We start from the raw sequence: 20,402 nt of genomic DNA, 5'->3' as shown, positions 1-20,402 counted from the left end.
GTGGACAACTCTAGTCATTGCGTTAAAAGTCATTTTCTTCTTTCAGTCTCAGTGACAATGACCTTTGAGAACTTTTCTGAACCATGATATCAGTAAGGTCCATCCTTTCACCAAGAGTAAGCCATCCACATAGATTGGTAATTATAAGTGACTGTGCAAAACTGGTAATGGAATGAAGGATAGGCACCAGATGTATTGACAAATAGACTAAAAAAACAACATAGATCATTTCTTGCCAATGCAACCATAAAAAAAATGGTTATGGATACCTTTCGAAACAGATAATACCAGCCCAAGGTCAGTAAACCAACCTTTCACCAGCATCTGGACAATCACTGCATAATGCACCAAGTCATTACTGGTATATCAATTTTACTTTTGCTATAATAGTTTGCAGAATAATATTATTCAGTGATTGGTTGATAATAAGTTCAGAGTTTGAAGAATCCAGGTGTCATTCTAGTAATGAATCTATTTTTTGAATAGTGACTGTAAAGGGATTCCTCTCCAAATTCCAACAATTATCCTTTTCTTTCCTTTATATTTTCAAATTAAGGACTCGTTTCTCCTCTCAATTTCTGTGCTATACAATAAAAAGATCTCATAACTATTTTAATAAGTATTTCCTGTAATGAAACAATATCACAGTCCAAATATTTGGGTTGTATTCCTTTATCACACTCCAATACATCTGGACAGGGATTCCATATCACACTCCAATATATTTGGGCAGAGCTTCCTTATCACACTCCAATACATTTGGGCAGGGTTTCCCTATCACACTCCAATACATTTGGGCAGGGATTCCCTATCACACTCCAATACATTTGGGCAGGGATTCCCTATCACACTCCAATACATTTGGGCAGGAATTCCCTGTCACACTCCAACACATTTAGGTGGCATATCCCTATCACACTCCAATACATTTGGGCAGGGTTTCCCTATCACACTCCAATACATCTGGACAGGGATTCCATATCACGCTCCAATATATTTGGGCAGATCTTCCCTATCACACTCCAATACATTTGGGCAGGGATTCCCTATCACACTCCAATACATCTGACTGTGGCCTCCCTGTCACATACCATTATATCTAATACAGTTTACTAGTCTTCACCCAGTGACATTTTTCTTATACTGTGGGGAAAATCAAAGGTTAAAATATGTTGGTATCAACAAATTTGCTGCTGTCAACAGTGATAAAAGCACAATGGCAGTCAAACATAGAGATCTCCATAACTATCCAACAGGATAGCAAATAAGTCACCTTTTTATTGATCGCTGTCGCTAGTGCTTGAAGAAATTCATTTGTTTTCTCTGGTTCATGTCCTGCAACAACCTTCTGTGGCTTTACTGATAGAGTCTTGCCATTGACTAGGGCTGAAAATTATAATAAGCCATTGAATTAAGTGCACATTTTAATTTTTTAGATTGCAGGTAATACAATTTTGGCATATCTAGATTTTTCAGCATATCCAGTACCCAAATAATTGACAAAATTTCATCTATCTAGCTGGGCTAAATCAATACATCATTGTTTTATATTTTCCCTGTTACTAATATATTTGCAAATTTATTTTCCTTAAAAAGAATGTTCAAAAATGTTATCATAGTAAATTAAATTGCATGATTTTTCGGTAAATGATGAACCAGTGATAAAGCAGTCTTATGTCAGTAGGCTTTATCAGACATGCACCACCACTCATAAAATACCCGTATCTGACTCACAAAGTTGTAAAATACAAAACTTTCAGTGCTTTTATTAATGCTGACAAAATCACCATCACTGGTAACAGAAAAGTCTTGCTAATTGTTAATGAAGGACAGATGAAAAATGATCAAGAAAACTTTCTGCATACATGCATGAACTAACGTTCTTTTATTTTGTCATTCTTGGGTTTCTGATACAAACCAGTTAAATGAAGAAATATTTCATGTTCTGAAACTGTTTGTGACCTAATGCATAGCATATAATATGACATGTAACCAGGTAACTAACTGTCTGCGACTTACTGCATGAGATACAACATGTCCCGGAACTGTTTGCATTTACAATTATGATAACATATCGTGCATCTGTTTATCTCCTGAAGGGGAAGTGACATCCATGAACCACAAGAACACCCATTACAAAACATGGGTTCCAATTACCAAAGCCCCCCCCCAAAAAAAACACAGCTAGCAAATCAAAACATACAATATTAACTAATGTACAAACAAATTCCATTCAAAGTCTAGGCACCACGATAAGCCATGTTACTTCAACTGAGCTGACAAAAATCCAGATGCAGTATACTTACAAATAAGATCTAATTATACAAAAATCTGTATCCTGTATACTTACAAACATATCCACCTGGACCAAAATCCATATCCTGTATACTTACAATAATATCTACCTGGACCAAAATCCATAAGCTGTATACTTACAAACAAGATCTACTTGGACAAAAATCCATATCCTGTATACTTACAAATAAGATCTACTTGGACAAAAATCTGTATCCTGTATATTTACAAACAAGATCTACTTGGATAAAAATCTGTATCCTGTATACTTACAAGATCTACTTGGACAAAAATCCATATCCTGTATACAGTACTTACAATAATATCTACCTGGGCAAAAATCCATATCCTGTATACTTACAAACAAGATCTACTTGGATAAAAATCTGTATCCTGTATACTTACAAGATCTACTTGGACAAAAATCCATATCCTGTATACAGTACTTACAATAATATCTACTTGGACAAAAATCCATATCTTGGATACTTACAAACAAGATTTACTTGTACAAAAATATGTATCACGTATACTTACAAACAAGATCTACTTGGACAAAATTCCATATACCGTATACTTACAAACAAGATCTATTGCTTTCTGTAGAAATGCAACCTTGCTATCCTTGTCCTAAAAGAAAAAAAATAAGAGATATGGAAAAGGTTTGTCAGATTTTACTATGTAACATTTTTTTCATCTTACTGTCGCTAATAACTTCTATATACATGTAGTACAGTGTTAATAAAAAGGCCGTGTGACCACCTCTAAATCAGATACAATATATGTGGTGTTGTTGTAATTATCAAATCTGTTAACAACTGCATATTTAATTATTGTAATTTGCAGTTTGCAAATTATTCTGTGGTTTTAACAGAAGCTCTCAGTCAGCAATATTTTTGCCATATATTTGTACAGGAATTACATCCTCCTGCCTTCAATTCCTTTACAAATGAATCTTTAATTTATTTACAGTTTGTAATCTTTTACATATATAAAAATATATATATATATATATATATATATATATATATATATATATATATATATATATATATGTATATATATATATATATATATATATAGGATATTTGCTTGAAACGAGTGAATAACAGATATATTTCATCGAGTGGATGAAAAACTAGTTTCAAGCAAATATTCTTTTTATTTTATGCTCACATACGTTGGCTACCTAAAGTTTGTGACATTGTGAATTAGCAGATTTCTTACGGTAATGTCAGCTGTTTACCGTACATGTTCTGATGTGCTATGTGTACCTACGCACAAAATTAGTTCCACATCAGATTGATAAAAATTAACTGATATTTCCAGAGTAACAAACTACAAGTTTCAAGGATAACAGACAGGGATTATTAATAAGAAAACATGTACATAAGGAAAAAGTAGTTCACTGACAGAAAATCAAAGGGAGGTATGTATGTTCTGACCCCAAAAGTAGTTCCTGTACTGTAGTGAAAAAATATTATTTTTTCACGACAGTGAAATATCAATATTATTTAATTAGAAAATCAAGTAATTCACTGCTTAGCATAATATATATATATATATATATATATATATATATATATATATATATATATATATATATATATATATATATATGTATATATATATATATATATATATATATATATATATATATATATATATATATATATATATATATATATATATATATATATATATATATATATCTATATGTATGTATGTATATATATACACACACACACACACACTGTAATATAAAGTAGGCCTACAGTCATATTCCACCCAGGGCTATGCCCACACCACAATACATCATCTTATTTGCTGATTATTTAATTGTTCGATTTTAGTTTGTGTATTGTTAAAAAAAATTCAATACTGCTTATTTCCCTTATTATTCTATCACTTGACAAACTGCATGCTTCTATTTTAACACTATTTAATAGATTTTTTAAAAACATTTTGTTATCATCTATATAATTAAGAAATATTAATTTATTTCAAATTAATATAAACATACTGCAGTGATTTTGATGTCAATGATGTATGTCAATATGACCCTCCATCTAGGATGAGTATTAACAATATTTTCAAGATGACCATCCTTTCAGCAGGAGCCTTAACATAATTTTCAAAATGGCCACTGCGCATCACAATGCGCCAACTCAGTGTCATTTCCACCAAAATGCATCAGCAGCTTCTATGCTGCACATGAATGACAAATATTTGCAGAGTAAATGAACTGAACATGTTTTCAAAGCAAGTTATTTGTTTGTCTTAAACGCTTCAATGGTTATCAGGTTTATTCCATACCAAAATAATATCCACCTAAAATTTGTTGAAAACATTTCACAGGGGTCTAGAATTTTTAGAACATTATAACAGTGAAATATTACATTCCAATTCATCTGGGATGGGGGTGGGGTGAAGTAGTTCTATTTGTTTTCAAAAAGTGTGTGTCCTTGTTCATACTGATGAGGTTTGGTCATACGTGTAGTAAACAATGAAACTGGTATAATTTCTGTTAGAACTTCAATGTAATGGCAATAAAGTTTTCAAGAAACATATAGTTGAATAAATACATATTATCATGAAAAAAACAAAAACTATGAAAAACCAGTAAGTGAAAATGTCAACATACATATATATGTTCCAGCCAGCGAATCATAAAAAATTCCATTTATGTGAAATGTCTTTATTCATGACACAGCTAATAGATTATTTAATTATTTGGATAGAAAGATATTGTCAGTTGTCATGTTTTTTTAATTAACAGGAGAAAACAAAAAATTGTGTTTCTCTGAAAATACTTACCCAATCACATTACATTAGGAATATTAGCCCGCTACCTCATGAAGTCAGCCCTACTAGAAGACAAAAATTTTTTTTTTCTTGTCTAGCTCATATTGACAAAGAGCATTGACTCTTTCCCATTACCTCCCCTTGCCACTGCCAGGTGTCACTAGTTTTTAGCTGAGTGATATACTAACAAGGATGCTTGCACGGTGGGGTCATTGGGAGGGTTTTTAAATAATGTGATTGGGTTAAGTATTCTCAGAGAAACATAATTTACTTAAAAATTTGCTTTCTCTTTTGAATCCCATTACTTAGGAAAATAAATAATAGAAGAAGGGGATGCTGAGCGTCTGACCTCTATTTCGGGTATCTTTCTAGGGAATAATGGTTGGCTACCCATATCAATAATAATCCATTCTCCTACTTACATAAGCAACACAGCCTGGGGTCACCTGACCTGTGATCCTAACATACGATTAAGAATATTTAAATTTTCTCACCGACGCATCCAGTGAAGCTAACAGGCTGTGTTTATTGATCTAATTGGGTCTGGTGGCAGTCTATGCCTGAGCAGAAAATTTGTGATAAGCTGTGTTGTAGCAAGAAGAACAGAGACATTTTCACGAGACAGAGGGTGGATATGTTCATGAAATATGCCTCTGTCAGACTGAGACTGAGAGCATAATCGTCCAATTTGAATGGAGAGGCAGTTTCATCTCACTGACTCCATCTTGAATACTGGAGGTGCAATAATTTGATTGAGATGACATGAGTCAATGATGGGTCTCAACCTACCATTGGCTTTCTGAATAAGAAACAGCCTTGAATAAAACCTGGGGGATTATGCTTTTCAGACAAGCTCCACCACCTTTTTTATTTTTTGATGAGTGACTGTCTCTCCTGTGGTAGCAAGGCATCCTTCTCCCGATCTGATGGTGCAACCATGAAGAGAGGAGAGCAGGAGAAGGGAGGGGTTGGTGATGAACGAGAGATCCAATGCGCTCAAAATTCGGTTTCTTACCACCACTGTATGATTGCTTCCTAGGGATTGATATTGGTGCACATGTGACTGCAGATCTCCTGTCCCGAGGCAGCTTAACATTCCTTCACACTGGCGAGGGCTCAGTGGTTCCAAGCATTCATGTGGGTTGAGTGGCAAATGAGAGGGGCAATTCCAAAGCTCTACTATTCCTCCAAAAGCAACAGTGACCCAGAGTCATCCGGACAGGGAGGGTATGATGAGGCTTGAGTGACGTGGATCCCAGACATGTCATCTTAAGCCATCAATGTACTGACCATGGTATGGTCAGCAGCCATGGTCAATGATCCTGGCAATCCTAGCCGTTGCCTCCAAAGCATGGCTATTACTGTGTGGCTGTCAAGACTGAAAAGTGCCAATGTGGCCAAATCCAACAGCTCTGATGTGGCATGGAGCATATTTTGTCCACCTTACATAACAGACAAGTGGACATATAAACAGCTGTGATATTCCTGACAAGTGCAGGGAGATCAGTACTTAAGGTGTCTGTCACCTTAAGTCTAGCTGTTAGAGGAAGGACCCAGAAGGATGGCATCTCTCCCTCTTCTTCACAATCTGCTGATTCTTTAGCATTATAGTTCTGAGAAGAGGTAGGGGGTGAACTATATGGAAATCAACATGAGTTAACTTTTGCATCTAAGAATAATTGAAACTAGTCTGGATGTATTCTAAACAGTCAAGATAAACATTAACAGCATTCCCTATGAAAACGTCACCAGCTCTCTCTTGTGGACAAGCAGTGGATATATGGAAGTCTGGCATGGCTGGGACTGCTTGCTGGTTTGCCTTGCAATTGGTCAGCCTGGAAGCTGGCAGTACAGAAAATGGTCCAGCTATCAACAATAATGACCAATCCAACGGCCTGGCTGGACAGACAGATTTCTCACTGAAATCTCCATAGTAGGGGTATATCACCAATGGTACATTTAGAGTGACAAACCTGTCACTAATGTCCCTGTAAATCCTAGTTGGCTTGACCTATTCAATGAAAAGGTACCCATGTTGGAACAGCCGGCCAGCCACATCTGGATGGCCCGTAACAGTGTTTTTATTATATGTATTGAATTCAATGAATCCGGTACAAACCCCATGCATCCTGACTTATGTACCCGAATACCATGTGTGGACATGATGGGGTGGGTGGGTAGATTTATGCCCACTGGGGTGCCTAAAATTGGCGAACACTTCCCCAATGAGTTGGAAATGCAAACATCGAATTAGGTAGCTGGGACATTTTCTCAAAAGATCTCCTGTGATGGACAGTCGTGATGGCTGGATGGCTGGTAACAGTGCAGCTGTATAAGGAGGCGGATCCAATGGATCCAGTATGAACCCCGTGGGCCCTGTCTTACTGACCTGAAGGCCATGCTGGGGGACTTATGCCCACTAGGCTACCTAAAATTTGGGAACATTACCCAATCATTGCAAACAATGAACTGTAGGTTGTCTTCATTGACTTATTCCATTTGTCCTTCTGTTTAATGCTTTGAACATATATTTCACGCATTTAGCAGTATGTGACTAATTAACTAATACTTTAGCCCATACTTCCTCTGACCACTTGTTACACATGCTGCATGCCATAGACGATGTACACTTAATATATACAAAACAAAAGCAATGGAAGACTTCCATCCTTTGAAACTGCATTTAATGCATTCATATGACATTCTGCTGAAACAACACAAGAAAAGAAAGCACAGCATAAATTAGTAATTTATCATGGTACTATCTCACTAATATAAATATATTCCCAGTCACAAATGAAGTGTTTGAGAAAATCAGTGTTGCATTCTAAACCTATAGACTTTGAACTTATGCACTGAAAATATTTAGTTGACCTTTCTACTAAAACGACACATAGAAGGGAAAACGAGAGACAAGTATGTATGCAGCATCAAATTAACTTACTAGAACCAACTCCTTTACAACAGAGCAAGCAAGAAAAGTCAAAGTCACTCTAACTTGTAATGACCTTGCAGAGGTCAACAATAGCATAGTGTGATGTGGTTTTAAAGGGACAAAGTATATAAAAGTGGCAGAAACTAAAAAGAGTGCATACAACCTGCAACAGAATGATAAATCCACACAATAAATCCAAAAGGAACATTGGCTGATTTAATTAAATTACAAAACTGGCCTAGATTTTTTGAGGATAAACTATGATTTTACCAGTACAGCAGCAAAGCTAAATCCTAGCAACACCTGGCAGCAGCAAGTGAAGGTAATGGAAAGGGTTATTGCCCTTTGTCTATATGAGATAAGCATTTAAAGATTTTCTTCTTCTAGTAAGGTTGGATTTGCAAGGTAGCAGGCTACATAATATGATTCGGGAACATATTCAAAGGAGAAATTAACAAGAGAATTGTTGTTGATATGTTAATGACAACAAATGCTCTTAAAGAATATCAGGTGTGTCACAAAGAGCTTTTAGGTTGAGTCTAATGTCCGACATGCTAACTAGAACTTTGCTGGCTCCAGATACAATGGCTGGAACTGAATCAATGACTCAGCTTTGTCACTTCCAGTAGCAGAAACATCATCTGCTTCCTAGTAATTACTAAGTTTACAAACAATATCTTCAAACCTTGGTATCACTGATGTGATAATATCATTATCTGAAATAATACAATCCAGGAAGTCAAATTCCTTGTTACCAGACCCAAGTAAGTGCAACACATCACACAGCATAGTAAGGGAACATACATGTATCATCATCAACATCACTGGTACAGTAAAACCTGTTATGAGAGACTGCCCATTCTGCCAACCAAAAGCAGTCACTCAAGACAGGTGGTCTCTCATAAAAGGTGTGTGAAAATGGACTGGTTTTCAGGGTCACTAGTTAGCATTGTTGAAAAATAAATAATATCCATACTCACTGTACATGTATCATATCCTTTATCCATAAATCTTGTTAAATATTGCATGCATTCCTCTCAAAATATCTTTACATAATAAAGATATACATCTATCAAACAGCGAGAAAAAAATTTATATTTCAACATCACATTAACATGTACAAAAAATGAACAGTTAGATATGATGTATATATCTTATTCTATACACTTATTCACTTGTTTTTTTTAAGAAATCCATTATACTTCTTTGTTGACATGTTTTACTCAGCTGTTTGGTCTGAACACGTATCTCCATTTCTGAGCAAAGAAGCAAAATTTGTTGTCTTTGATTACATTTTGAACTTGCATTTTACTGACGCTTAAGCTGACTGCTATTTGCGAGTGGTCTCCCCTTTTTCATTTCTTTCAATGACATTAATCCTTTCTTCCTGTGTTAAAAATTTTCTTTTTTTCAGCGGAGGTTCTACCATTGTTATTAGTGTTGACGTTATAAAGACTATCGGTTTTGATCAGGTTTTAGGGAAATGTGGAATAAATATATATTATGTACCAATGAATGAAACCAAAAGACATAATTAACTCATCAAGAAACAATACATTTATTCTGAGACGAAGTTTAAATCAACAGTGTTATAGCTCGATAAACAAAGGTTGCGACCATCTGCACCCAGGTAAACAGATGGTGGCTTGGTGAAACACTAACAAAAGAAATAAAAAATAATTTTAAAAAAATCTGGAAATGATTCTCACTTACTAGTATTAAAGACAATGAGCTCATTCACCCTCCAGGCATTATTGATTAACTGGAAAGACAAATGATGTACTCAAACCTACACTGAAGCCCTTTCAAACGATTTCTCACTGGGACATAAGGACTACCTGCGTTTTGTGAGTTTTCATAAAGATAAAGAAAAAATACAAACCTCTAAATTGACTGCGTATATCTATCATTACTCCCTTTGATGTTACTCTTACTCTTACTGGCTATTCACATGACTTCGGCACTACAATGGCGGTTAGTGACATGTACTTTAGTCTGGTTTACTGCAGTTTACAAATGACACCATATGCTGGAGTTGTAAATTTCACAAAACTGGTACTGTAGCAAGACAAATTCTTTTAAAATCCTTTATTAGAGCAATCTTTACTATTTATGCAGTCTTTGTTACAAAGGATTAAATGATGGTTAGAGGTGTTTATCTCAATATATGGTTGTTCAACTGTAGTGTTATTTAATGTGCACTTTGTTTGCATACTACATTTATTCCGAGCTCTAGTGTTTACAAAGAATTAAGTTAAGGTCAGTGGTCACAATCTGTTTTGTTTTTTTGGCGATGCGGTCATTCATAGCAGTGTCAAAATGCATATTTTGCCAAGAAATTGCGGTCGCTGGTCGCGTTCAGCAGGTGGTCATTCATAACAGAGCGTTTATATAGTAAAATCGATCCGTGCATTACGATTGTGGTCAGAAATGACAGGTGGTCGCTCATAGCACAGGTCGCTCATGACAGGTTTTACTGTAATAACATCACTGTCTGCCCACTGCTCCGGTGGCCTAGTGGTCAGAGCGTCCGCCTTGGAAACGAAAGGTCATGGGTTCAATCCTCAGCTGAGTCATACCAAAGACTTACAAAAGTGGTACTAACACAGCTGCTTCGCTTGGTGCTCAGCATTAAGAGGTTAGTGTTAGGACTGGTTGGCCTGGTGTCAGGATAATGTGACTGGGTGGGCCATCATGCTACATGTCTGCGGCATGATGCCCCAGTGCTAGACATCACTATAAACTGTCACACTGCAGACATCATGGCAATATGACTGAAAAATTGTTAAAGCTACGTTAAAAATCCAAATCACACACACACATACACTGTCTGCCCAATCAATCCTGCCTTAACAAAACAGTTTGCAACACAATCTGTGGAAACACCATGCCATGCATAATAAATCATATTCACTGGAAACAATACATTTATTTGTATGTATTACATTGCAAACATGAATTGGGAAAACCTTTTCTACAGAAATTTTCAAAGATATGGTACACTTACTACTTTCTCAGCACAGTAATAACCAAAAAAAACAACATATACCGATATTTTACTGCCTTACCTTGACATTTTCTGAATTCATTTCTGACTCTGCATATAGCCCTTTCATAAACCCTGTTGTCTTTATGACCTAAAACAGAAATGATGGACAAAATAATAATAACTAAAGCTCCACATGTCTGCTATGGCAAATCTCTATGCTTTTTTTTTTAAATGTTCACATTGGACCTTAAATGCACTCCCATTTGATGACTATGACCCAATAATTATAACCAGAAATCAGTAGCTTAAATTTAAGGCTACAACATACACCAAGATTTCTGAATGCATACATAGTTTACAATAAACAACCAATGCTGTATAATCAAACAAGTAGAAACTCACTCATTTCCCCTCTGTACCCATTAGACTTTTCTGAACAGATGACAGCTATTATAATGTCCATGCTGTACCTCGCTCAACTTGTGACTGTTTCATTTGCTGTTCGTCTTTTACCTCTCATTATGACTGCCTCTCCTTATCACAGGATTCAGATTGCTATTGACACTATCTGTGAATTTCAGTAAAATGGCCATAGGATTGTTGTGAATATTTTTTTCCAACTCCTACTTATATGTACATGATGAAAAATCGATAGTGTCCTGCCTGGACATACTGGCAGTAAACTAAAGAAAGCAGTTTTCATGTGTTAACATTGTAGCCTTACATATCTTGTGTGTCCCCCTGCTACAAATGCATGTTTACAGTCAGGTGAAAGCATTTGTTTTGGTTTTATTTTACCTCTGACCATTTATCTGCAAATGGTCCAAAAATGATACCCCATCTGCAGATGGTTATCACAAATGCTATCTGTATACCAGGTTTAGTGGATTTCCACTCAGCAGTTTATGAGGCATGTGATAAACAGATGAGGAAAGATGATTATCATAAAAGCTATACCAGACTTGGTAAATATCCATACAATAGTTTAGGAGGAATACATAAAGATGTGGCTAGGTAACTATGATAAAGGCTATCTATGTACCAATGTTGTTGTTGTTGTAGGGTTTAACGCCATTTTTCAGCACATGATAGGCTATACATGGCAGCCAGTATTAATGGTGGAGGAAGAACCCAGGAAATCCCCGGAAAGAACCACCGACCCTCGAGAAGCTACTGGCAAGCTTTCTCACATACCCCCATTGGCCGAATCTGAGACTCGAACCCATGCAGACAGAGGTGAGATGGCAGTGATCCGTAACGGAGAGAGCTTTAGACCACCCGGCCACTCGGGGCCCCCTCTATGTACCAAACTTGGTGAATATCAACTCAGTGGTTTAGGAGGCATACATAGAAGTGTGGACAGATTGTCATAGGGATGGACACATAGGCAAGCATAGCATTACTATCATTCCCCAATGCTTTTTAAAATACAATAAAAACTGTATTTATGTCCTACCAAGCAATCTCTTCCCCATTTCACTTTGTAAACAAAATTTATAGCTTTTGATACCAAGGCCAAAATAAATAAAATGTGTGTAGCTCCTGTAGTTTGACCTAGACTATTTTAATGACTCCAACCATGCAATTTTTATGAAATTGGAAACAAAAAATGGTATGCATCGTGCTCCATTTTTCATCCCTAAAGCATTTAGTTTTTTGCAAAGAAGAAGACAGTAGTACTGGATTTCATTTTTTATCTATGAAAATGTTTGAAAAACAATATTAATGTACATAAGCTGTTATTCAATTGCATTTCTGGATAAGATGTAGAAGCATTAGGGAAAGACCATTTATCTTATGGGGGGTGGAGGCGTGTCTTTCCACGAAATAGCTTGGAATATAATAGTCATGCTCAGATTTGATGAAGAAAGTACAAATGCTGATGCATTATATCAGATGGAAAGAAAGATATCGGTAGTTAAAAGAAAACAGCCAGAACATTAAATGATAAGTCCCTAACCAGTATTTATGTATTGTTAGTTTCATAGATTGCATCCAAGTTATATCAGTAATAAATCATTTGTAAAATTTTAATCATTTAATTTTGATTCTGAATAATACATGCAAAAACAAACCAATTCTTATTGTCTCATATGTCAGTGTTCAAAGAATTTGTTTTTTAGACACAGGCCCAAGGCTGCTGACTTAAATAAACTCACAAGCACAATTCCACAAGCCAGCACTACAATTTCCACATGCCCAAAATTTCCCCTATTTTAATATTCTCACACAACATTGGAATAACTACAATTCAGATATAAATTTAATAGGGTTCAAAGGTTGAAGGTTATGCAAGTGTCATTAATGTTCATCACTACACTCACTAGGACTGAATGGTCCTGGTATTCAAACTTCTCTGCAGGATTCTCTCAGTGAATCCTGCTCATAACCGAGTTGACGTATGTCAACGTTTTGTCTGCAGTATGTGTAAAGAATTAATAGCCATCATCTTCTTTTTTCTTTGCTGCTGTGCTTCACAAAGTAAAACTCCATCAACCAAGACTTCTGAAATTTATTTTTCTTGGGCTTTTGCTGTTGGGCTTATATTTGCTTCCTAAATCAGCAAAAAAATGAATTACACCTGAAAACTATTCAGACAACTGAAATTATCATGCTTTGCATTCTATATATGCAGTAAAATCCAACTTCAAAGAAATGTTGCCACTGTTCACAAACTTGTCAAAAATGTAATACATATGGCTTAACTCATTAATCCATGGTGCCATGCATCAGGAGGTATTACCCTACCTCTGAGCTCCGAAGAGTCAAGGTCATTTAAGATATACCTAAATGGGTGGTATTACAAAAAAAGCAGACAGACCTAGCTCTACAAGTATACAAAATAATCTGGACTTTCTACTTGCACTACAAAAACACGGACAGAAAAACATGCTTTTTGAGACCCGACTTTTAAAAAAAAAACTAAATGTCACCCGCCATTGGAATCAGACTTTTTTCTGGATTTTAGACGTTTTGGCCTCAGTTCTAAGGCATACAGATCTGAACTGCACACAGACAAGTGAACAAAAAGTAGAATATGCTGGGGATTTCAAGTAAAAGTGGCCAGGACACAAAAAGAACTCCATTTTTTACCCTTCTGCACATGTGTGACCATAACAGCCAATGAAAATAATGTTTATAACATAACTGGGCACCAGGCCAAATGGAAATCTCTTGGATGCATTCCGAAGCAGCCCCCAAGATGTGTTTCCTACTAGTATTTCAGGTGAAAATGACAAAAATCTCCAGGGGTGAATGAGTTAAACATTCTCACTCAAGGCAATGCTTAGTAATAATGTCTGTTTCTGTAAACACATTTAGAATCTCTTTGATTTATCTATAATGAGTTGTTCCACTTCCTGATCCTAGATATTCAAATTAGCACAATGGGCTCACCCACTGCAGCCATCAAACATATCTCACTAGCTGTTGTGAGCCAGTTAAGTAATATGTGAAATGGTGGTTTATACCTGACCTTGTAGGCTTTAATTGCCACTATTTAAACTGCCCAAGGGATAGTTTTACGCTAGCTCCAATTAAGACTGTTACCATTTATACATTCTACATGTCACGAGCATATACTGCAAGAATTGGGGATTTTTTTGCTGTTTTTCTTCTTTTTTTAAATATTACTGAAAATTGTGTTTTCTTGAAACACGACCACGTCAGGGGTTTGGGAGCACAAAATCATAGTTTTAGCATGATATGCCATGCTTTAACTTGAATAAAATCGTATCTCAGTTTCACGTAGGACTGTGTTAGAGTGTGCCATGTTATGGCAGGTATGTCAACATCTTCAAAGTTTCATCAGGCAAATTATACATTTTATTTACAAGCCCAATGGGAACATCACTTAAAATACAGGACAGGCCCGATCTAAATTTGAGGGGCCCTGGGCTTCGGGCTATCAGATTTGTTTAGCACTGTATGAGTAAACAGACAAGTTTTTCATACCCAGCCCTAAGTAGATGATTTTGATATTGGTATGAGGCATACATGGAGATAAATGTTAATAAAATGTTCTAGTCCTTCAACAACTTATAAAGGAAACTCCACATTCTGTCAGCATGATCAACGTTTTCTCAGGCAAATTAATTTTTTTTCTTCACCAAGCCTGATAGGCGCTTCACTTACAATACTTTAGAAGCTTAATCTGAAATTAGAGGCCTGGACATCGGGCTAATGGATTTATTTTTAGCACAGCTAACGGGTCACAAGCTATGATGCAAATATAGCATTAGTCAAAATCTGAGTACATGTACCGGTAAAGACAGAGTCATTCATTGCATCAAATAACTTTATGTTCCTAAGGGAGACAACAAAAAAAAATACCCGTGCTGAGCCTTGGCATACTTTTTAGAATCATGCCAGTTATATAAAAAATATAAGTTTATAAAAAGAATTTGAAAATATTTTCCCTAGATGTTGTAGAATGAGCGATAATAATTAAAAAATAACTTTTTATAATAATTAAATGTTATCATCTGCATGATTTCTGACACAGAACTTGTCAAGACCTCCAAAACATGTCGTTTAACTAAAACTGGATGAGCTACATGGACATCGATGAGTTAACTGTTGCGTCTAAGAATAAATGAAACTAGTCTGAATGTATTTTAAACAGTCAAGATAAACATTAACAGAATTCTGTAACATCTTGAACTCACCGAAGTCATAATATCGTGAAGAAACCGAAACGGTGGTTTTGCAAGTAGTTTGTCCGTTAGCGGTGGTTTCTTAATTATTTTTCCCAAGGTGTCTTGGGTTTTCTTAGCGATTTTGGGATCCATGTTTGAGGTTTCTCCGTCTATAATTTGTTCAAAGCCAAATTAAATTGTACAGCAAAGGAAACATCAAATAAATCAGCTTCGTACTATGTCAGACCGAAACGCCACATTTTGTGTGTACGGAATTCAATCCCAGAATGCAATATTTTCACAGTACCGCACTTAACAACTTCCGCATATGATGCGTCTGCTGTTGCCGTTAGATACTGAACAAGCGCACTTGATTCAGGATACTAATATTTCATTCTGAACTATCGCTGATAAATAAGCACCGGAACTTATGACATTTTCATATACTTAGTAACATGTTTCTGCAATTTTTCAAACTTGGCTGTCTTTAGTCTACAAATGCCATTCAAAACACCCGACACTTAATGGAGTCATGCATATGTACTGAGCAGTGTTGACTCATCGAATGCCCGGTCTATATTAATAAATATAAACGTGCAAACTCTCTCTCTCTCACACACACACACACACACACACACACACACACACACACATGAAATATATACATGAGGCTAACACCAATCATTCGTATGCAGCCATCTGTAGATGGGGTTATACAATGTATCTCATGTTACCCTTTCAGGTTTCAGACGCCAAATATATGTTTAAACTATTTTGTTCAATTTATTTTCTGTGTATAATGGATGATTAGGCAATAGTGAAAATAAGTGAATAAAATTGTGGCAAAATCAATGATCTGATAAAAGTTATTTTGTTCCCAATAAGCAGTGCTTCCCTTTACCCTTATTTGTGCATCAGAGATTTCCATATTTTTAATGTGAACCCCAGCTTCAAGACTAATGTTTGTTTTTCTGCTCAACCTGACTCCCAAATAGTGTACCCCTAGGGGATACACTGTAAAAAGGGATATATATCTCCCTACACAAAACCCATAAGAGTTTGCTTCCGTTAACTTCACTGTATAACTTAACTCTAACAAATCATCTTATCCATAGAAAAATATATTCCTAACTGTCGAAAGGACAAAGCACACCAACTTATTTCAGTGTCTTTACACATTTGTTCTTCTGGAAAATTGTTCCTCCTATCAAGAAAGCTTTATATGCATTTCAATGTAAACCAGAAACAGACGCAAAATCCTTGATTGTTCCGATGGTACGTTTGAAAGACTGAGAAAATTTAATAGACATATGACAGTGAACATTGATGGGGTGAGTATAAGGAAATAAAAAATGGTAGTATAATCCAAGGGATTTATACACAGTTATGATATGTAGATAATGAGGAATATAGGGAATATAAATCCCAAACCACAGACGTTTCAACTTTGTACGACAAGGAATATTTCCGTTGTAAATTTTATTACTGCTTCATTAAGTCACATGCCCAGTTATATATATATATATATATATATATATATATATATATATATATATATATATATATATATATATATATATATATATATATATATATATATATTTGATGTATAAAGTTTTCGTTAAAAGGAAACGAGGCTTGCCCTAGATTCCTTTTTAAGGAAACAATTATACAACGAGTGGTATATCATTGATGCAAATTACACACTATACATATATTTTATTTATATCACATACAAATGCACATATTTGCACTTTGAATGGAGTTACGATATGATCCTAGTAACTGTATTGACCGAGTGAATGAACTCCTCACATCCCTGCGTGTATCCTTTACAAAATGTAGTTCTACGACTTTTCTTCTTGTTCACAATCACATATGTAAATTGATAAGTTGATTGTTTTCTTTTTCAGTTTTTATTTTTTTTCCAATTTATTAAATCAGTATAAGAAACACTCCTGATTTAAACATGATAAATGGTTTTTATAAGTAAGTATTGCATTGCAAACACGGTTAGCCTCTTGTACACTGAACCTGTCAGACATTCACGTAGTGGCGTATGGAAATTAGCGTGGAATAGAAACTAAGTGAAACGACGAACCAGAAACAGGTAATTAAAACATTTTAATATATTGACAGTTCATCTAAGTCATTATTCTCTCTCTCTCTCTCTATCTCTCTCTCTCTCTCTCTCTCTCTCTCTCTCTCTCTCTCTCTCTCCTTTGGCCAGTTTGACTAACATTTAACATCACCATCATTCATAGGTCCAGAGATATAGTCGTAAGACTCAAGCGAAAATCCCCAATGCTCGTATTTACATGGAATTTCGACCGTAACTAGCTAGTTACGGTCCAGATACAGAGGGATAGAGAGGGGGTGGGGTGGAGCGGGGCGAGGATTTGGACATTTGTTTTAATTATATTTAATTATTGTTAATCGATTTTTAGAACATTTTAATAGGTAAGATGGCCAATATCGCTTAACCGGCTTGAAGCAGCTGTTCCGTTTTTTAGTACTGTTTTCATAATATTTGTGTTTGTTGCCTGTTTACATCTTCGTTATTGTGTTCATTATGTATTGGATGTTAAATTCGTATGTGTTTCTTCATCTCCTTGTTTTGGAAACGAGAACAATTAGACTTTTTCTCAGCTGTCTTGCTCCACTGTTTTTGAACAAACCGCCATCACGTGATACTCGCCAGACAACCCGTTTATGCTACGATGGACCCTCATTAATTGCTTTAAATGATCACTCCTTGGCTCTCCACTCTACATTGTGCTCTAGACTAAACGAACAGGGACTACATTCATCATTACCTAAATGTAAACAGAAGCAAAAAAAAAGAAACGTTGTTTCAAAGCTGGCCGGAGTAGAACAGGAAGAAGAATCACAGTTACCTTCCTTATTTCGGCTCAATAATTTAAAAGAAAATTTCGACCGTTAATTTAATAACCTAATTACAATCCCTATTAATTCGTCAACCGTTGTGTCAACTATCCAAGAAATACCTCTACGCATTGCATTATTCAATGCCCAGTCAGTAGGACCACCGGAAAAGCGCAAAGAAATAGTTAATTTTATCAACGACCAAAATGTTGACATATTTCTCCTGACAGAAACATGGCTAAAAACATCAGGCGATGAACACAAGTGTGCGGATCTAACACCCACTGGTTACTCCATCAAGTCGTTCCCCCGTAATTCTCTCGGAGGTGGAATTGCTGTCATCTCAAACAACTCCATGATAAAACGTCTTAACTACACCACAACATTCAATTTCGACCACACATCGTTTGAACGAGTCCAAACCACACTCACACTGGATCAAAGGTCAGTCCATTTTTTCTGTCTATACCGCCCTTCACCTAGTAGAAAAAACATGCTGGCTGACTCTCTCTCTTTTTGGAGCAGTTTCCGAATCTCCTGGACTATGGAAATTCGATAGGTGGCAACCTGATTATTCTTGGAAATTTCAACTTTCACTTTGACTGTCCCGGAAACTCAAATACATAAAAACTCATAGATTCCATTAATGTTTTCAACCTCAAACAGTCAGTTAAGCAACCCACCCATAAACATGGTCACATTTTAGACTGGATTCTTCATAGACCTGATGATAACATTATACGGTCCTCTCTGGTATCCCATGACCTTGCATCAGATCACCTCTGCATTATATGCCATCTGGACGTATCAGTCCCTAACACTCCACCTTTATCTGCTACAAAGAGAAACGTCCGTATGAGAAATAGAACCAAACTAATGCACGACATTCAAGCTGACCTAACAACTTGCTTACCTCCTACCGCAGAACAACTCGATAACTGTCGGCCTTCATTGCTTGACAAACATGCCCCAGCTACCAAGTGCAGATTATCAATTCATAAGTGTTCTCCATGGTATAGCAGTGCTATGGACCAGCTTCGCACTGCTAAAAGAGACCGCTGTAAAGCTGAGTGGCTCTGGCTTTCCACCAGACTCACTATTCATAAGCAAATCTATGAATTCGCTAAGAAGAATGTCACAAATATAGTCCATGCAGCGAAATCAGCCCACTACACTACTAAGATCATGGAAAGTTCCAGCTGCAAAGAGCTTTTCGGGATTACTAACAAGCTAAAGTCAAGGAACAAATCAACACCACTTCCAACTACCTTCTCTCCAGTCATCCTTCCGGACATGTTTGCAAATTTATTCCGTGACAAAGTACAAATCATCAGAGATAAGCTTGACAACACAATTTTAATTGACTCGTCGTCACCATACAGTTGGGATACAGAATTTGAGCGGCAAGCATTATCAGCATTTGAACCTGTCTCTATGGATTTTGTACGTATAATCGTGATGAAGAGTGCACCAAAGTCATGTGAACTTGATCCAATTCCAACATCACTGCTGCTTGAGTGCTTAGATCCAGTATTGCCTTCAATAACTGATGTTATTAATACCTCTCTCTCAACCGGGGAATTCCCAACATTTTTTCAAAACTGCCATTGTAAAGCGTCTGCTGAAGAAACCAACACTAGACCATAACGATTTAAAGAACTACCGCCCAGATTCTAATCTCCCATTCATATAACAAATCTTAGTAAAGGTTGTTCTATCCCAGCTTGTATCTCCTCTAAATTCAAACAGTCTTTCTAGCAATGTACAATCTGCATATCACCCTTGCCACAGTACTGAAACTACTCTTATAAAAGTAGTTAATGAAATTCTCTCTGCGTTGGATAGCGGAAATACT

The 20,402-nt window shown here is 36.1% G+C and overlaps 1 protein-coding gene across 5 annotated transcripts in view; it reads right to left on the bottom strand.

The window, feature by feature from the left end:
- Nucleotides 1–15,941, bottom strand: part of LOC149791467 (intraflagellar transport protein 54-like) — a 63,055-nt gene extending 47,114 nt beyond the window's left edge. For all 5 annotated transcript variants that reach the window (XM_089970010.1, XM_089970011.1, XM_089970013.1 and 2 more), the window contains exons 1-4: nt 15,692–15,941; nt 11,104–11,172; nt 2,877–2,925; nt 1,274–1,386 (exon numbers count right to left, since the gene is read on the bottom strand). In XM_089970010.1, the coding sequence (XP_089826136.1) occupies nt 1,274–1,386; nt 2,877–2,925; nt 11,104–11,172; nt 15,692–15,814 (354 nt within the window). In that variant the 5' untranslated portion in view covers nt 15,815–15,941. The remainder of the gene's footprint in view (nt 1–1,273; nt 1,387–2,876; nt 2,926–11,103; nt 11,173–15,691) is intronic.
- Between the last annotated feature and the right edge of the window lie 4,461 nt (nt 15,942–20,402).

Source organism: Sinohyriopsis cumingii, chromosome 9 (genome assembly GCF_028554795.1).
Source record: "Sinohyriopsis cumingii isolate HCF-2022 chromosome 9, ASM2855479v2, whole genome shotgun sequence".
NCBI lineage: Eukaryota > Metazoa > Mollusca > Bivalvia > Unionida > Unionidae > Sinohyriopsis > Sinohyriopsis cumingii.
The sequence above is the reverse complement of the archived record's forward strand: the minus strand, read 5'-3'. Positions and strand labels throughout refer to the sequence as shown.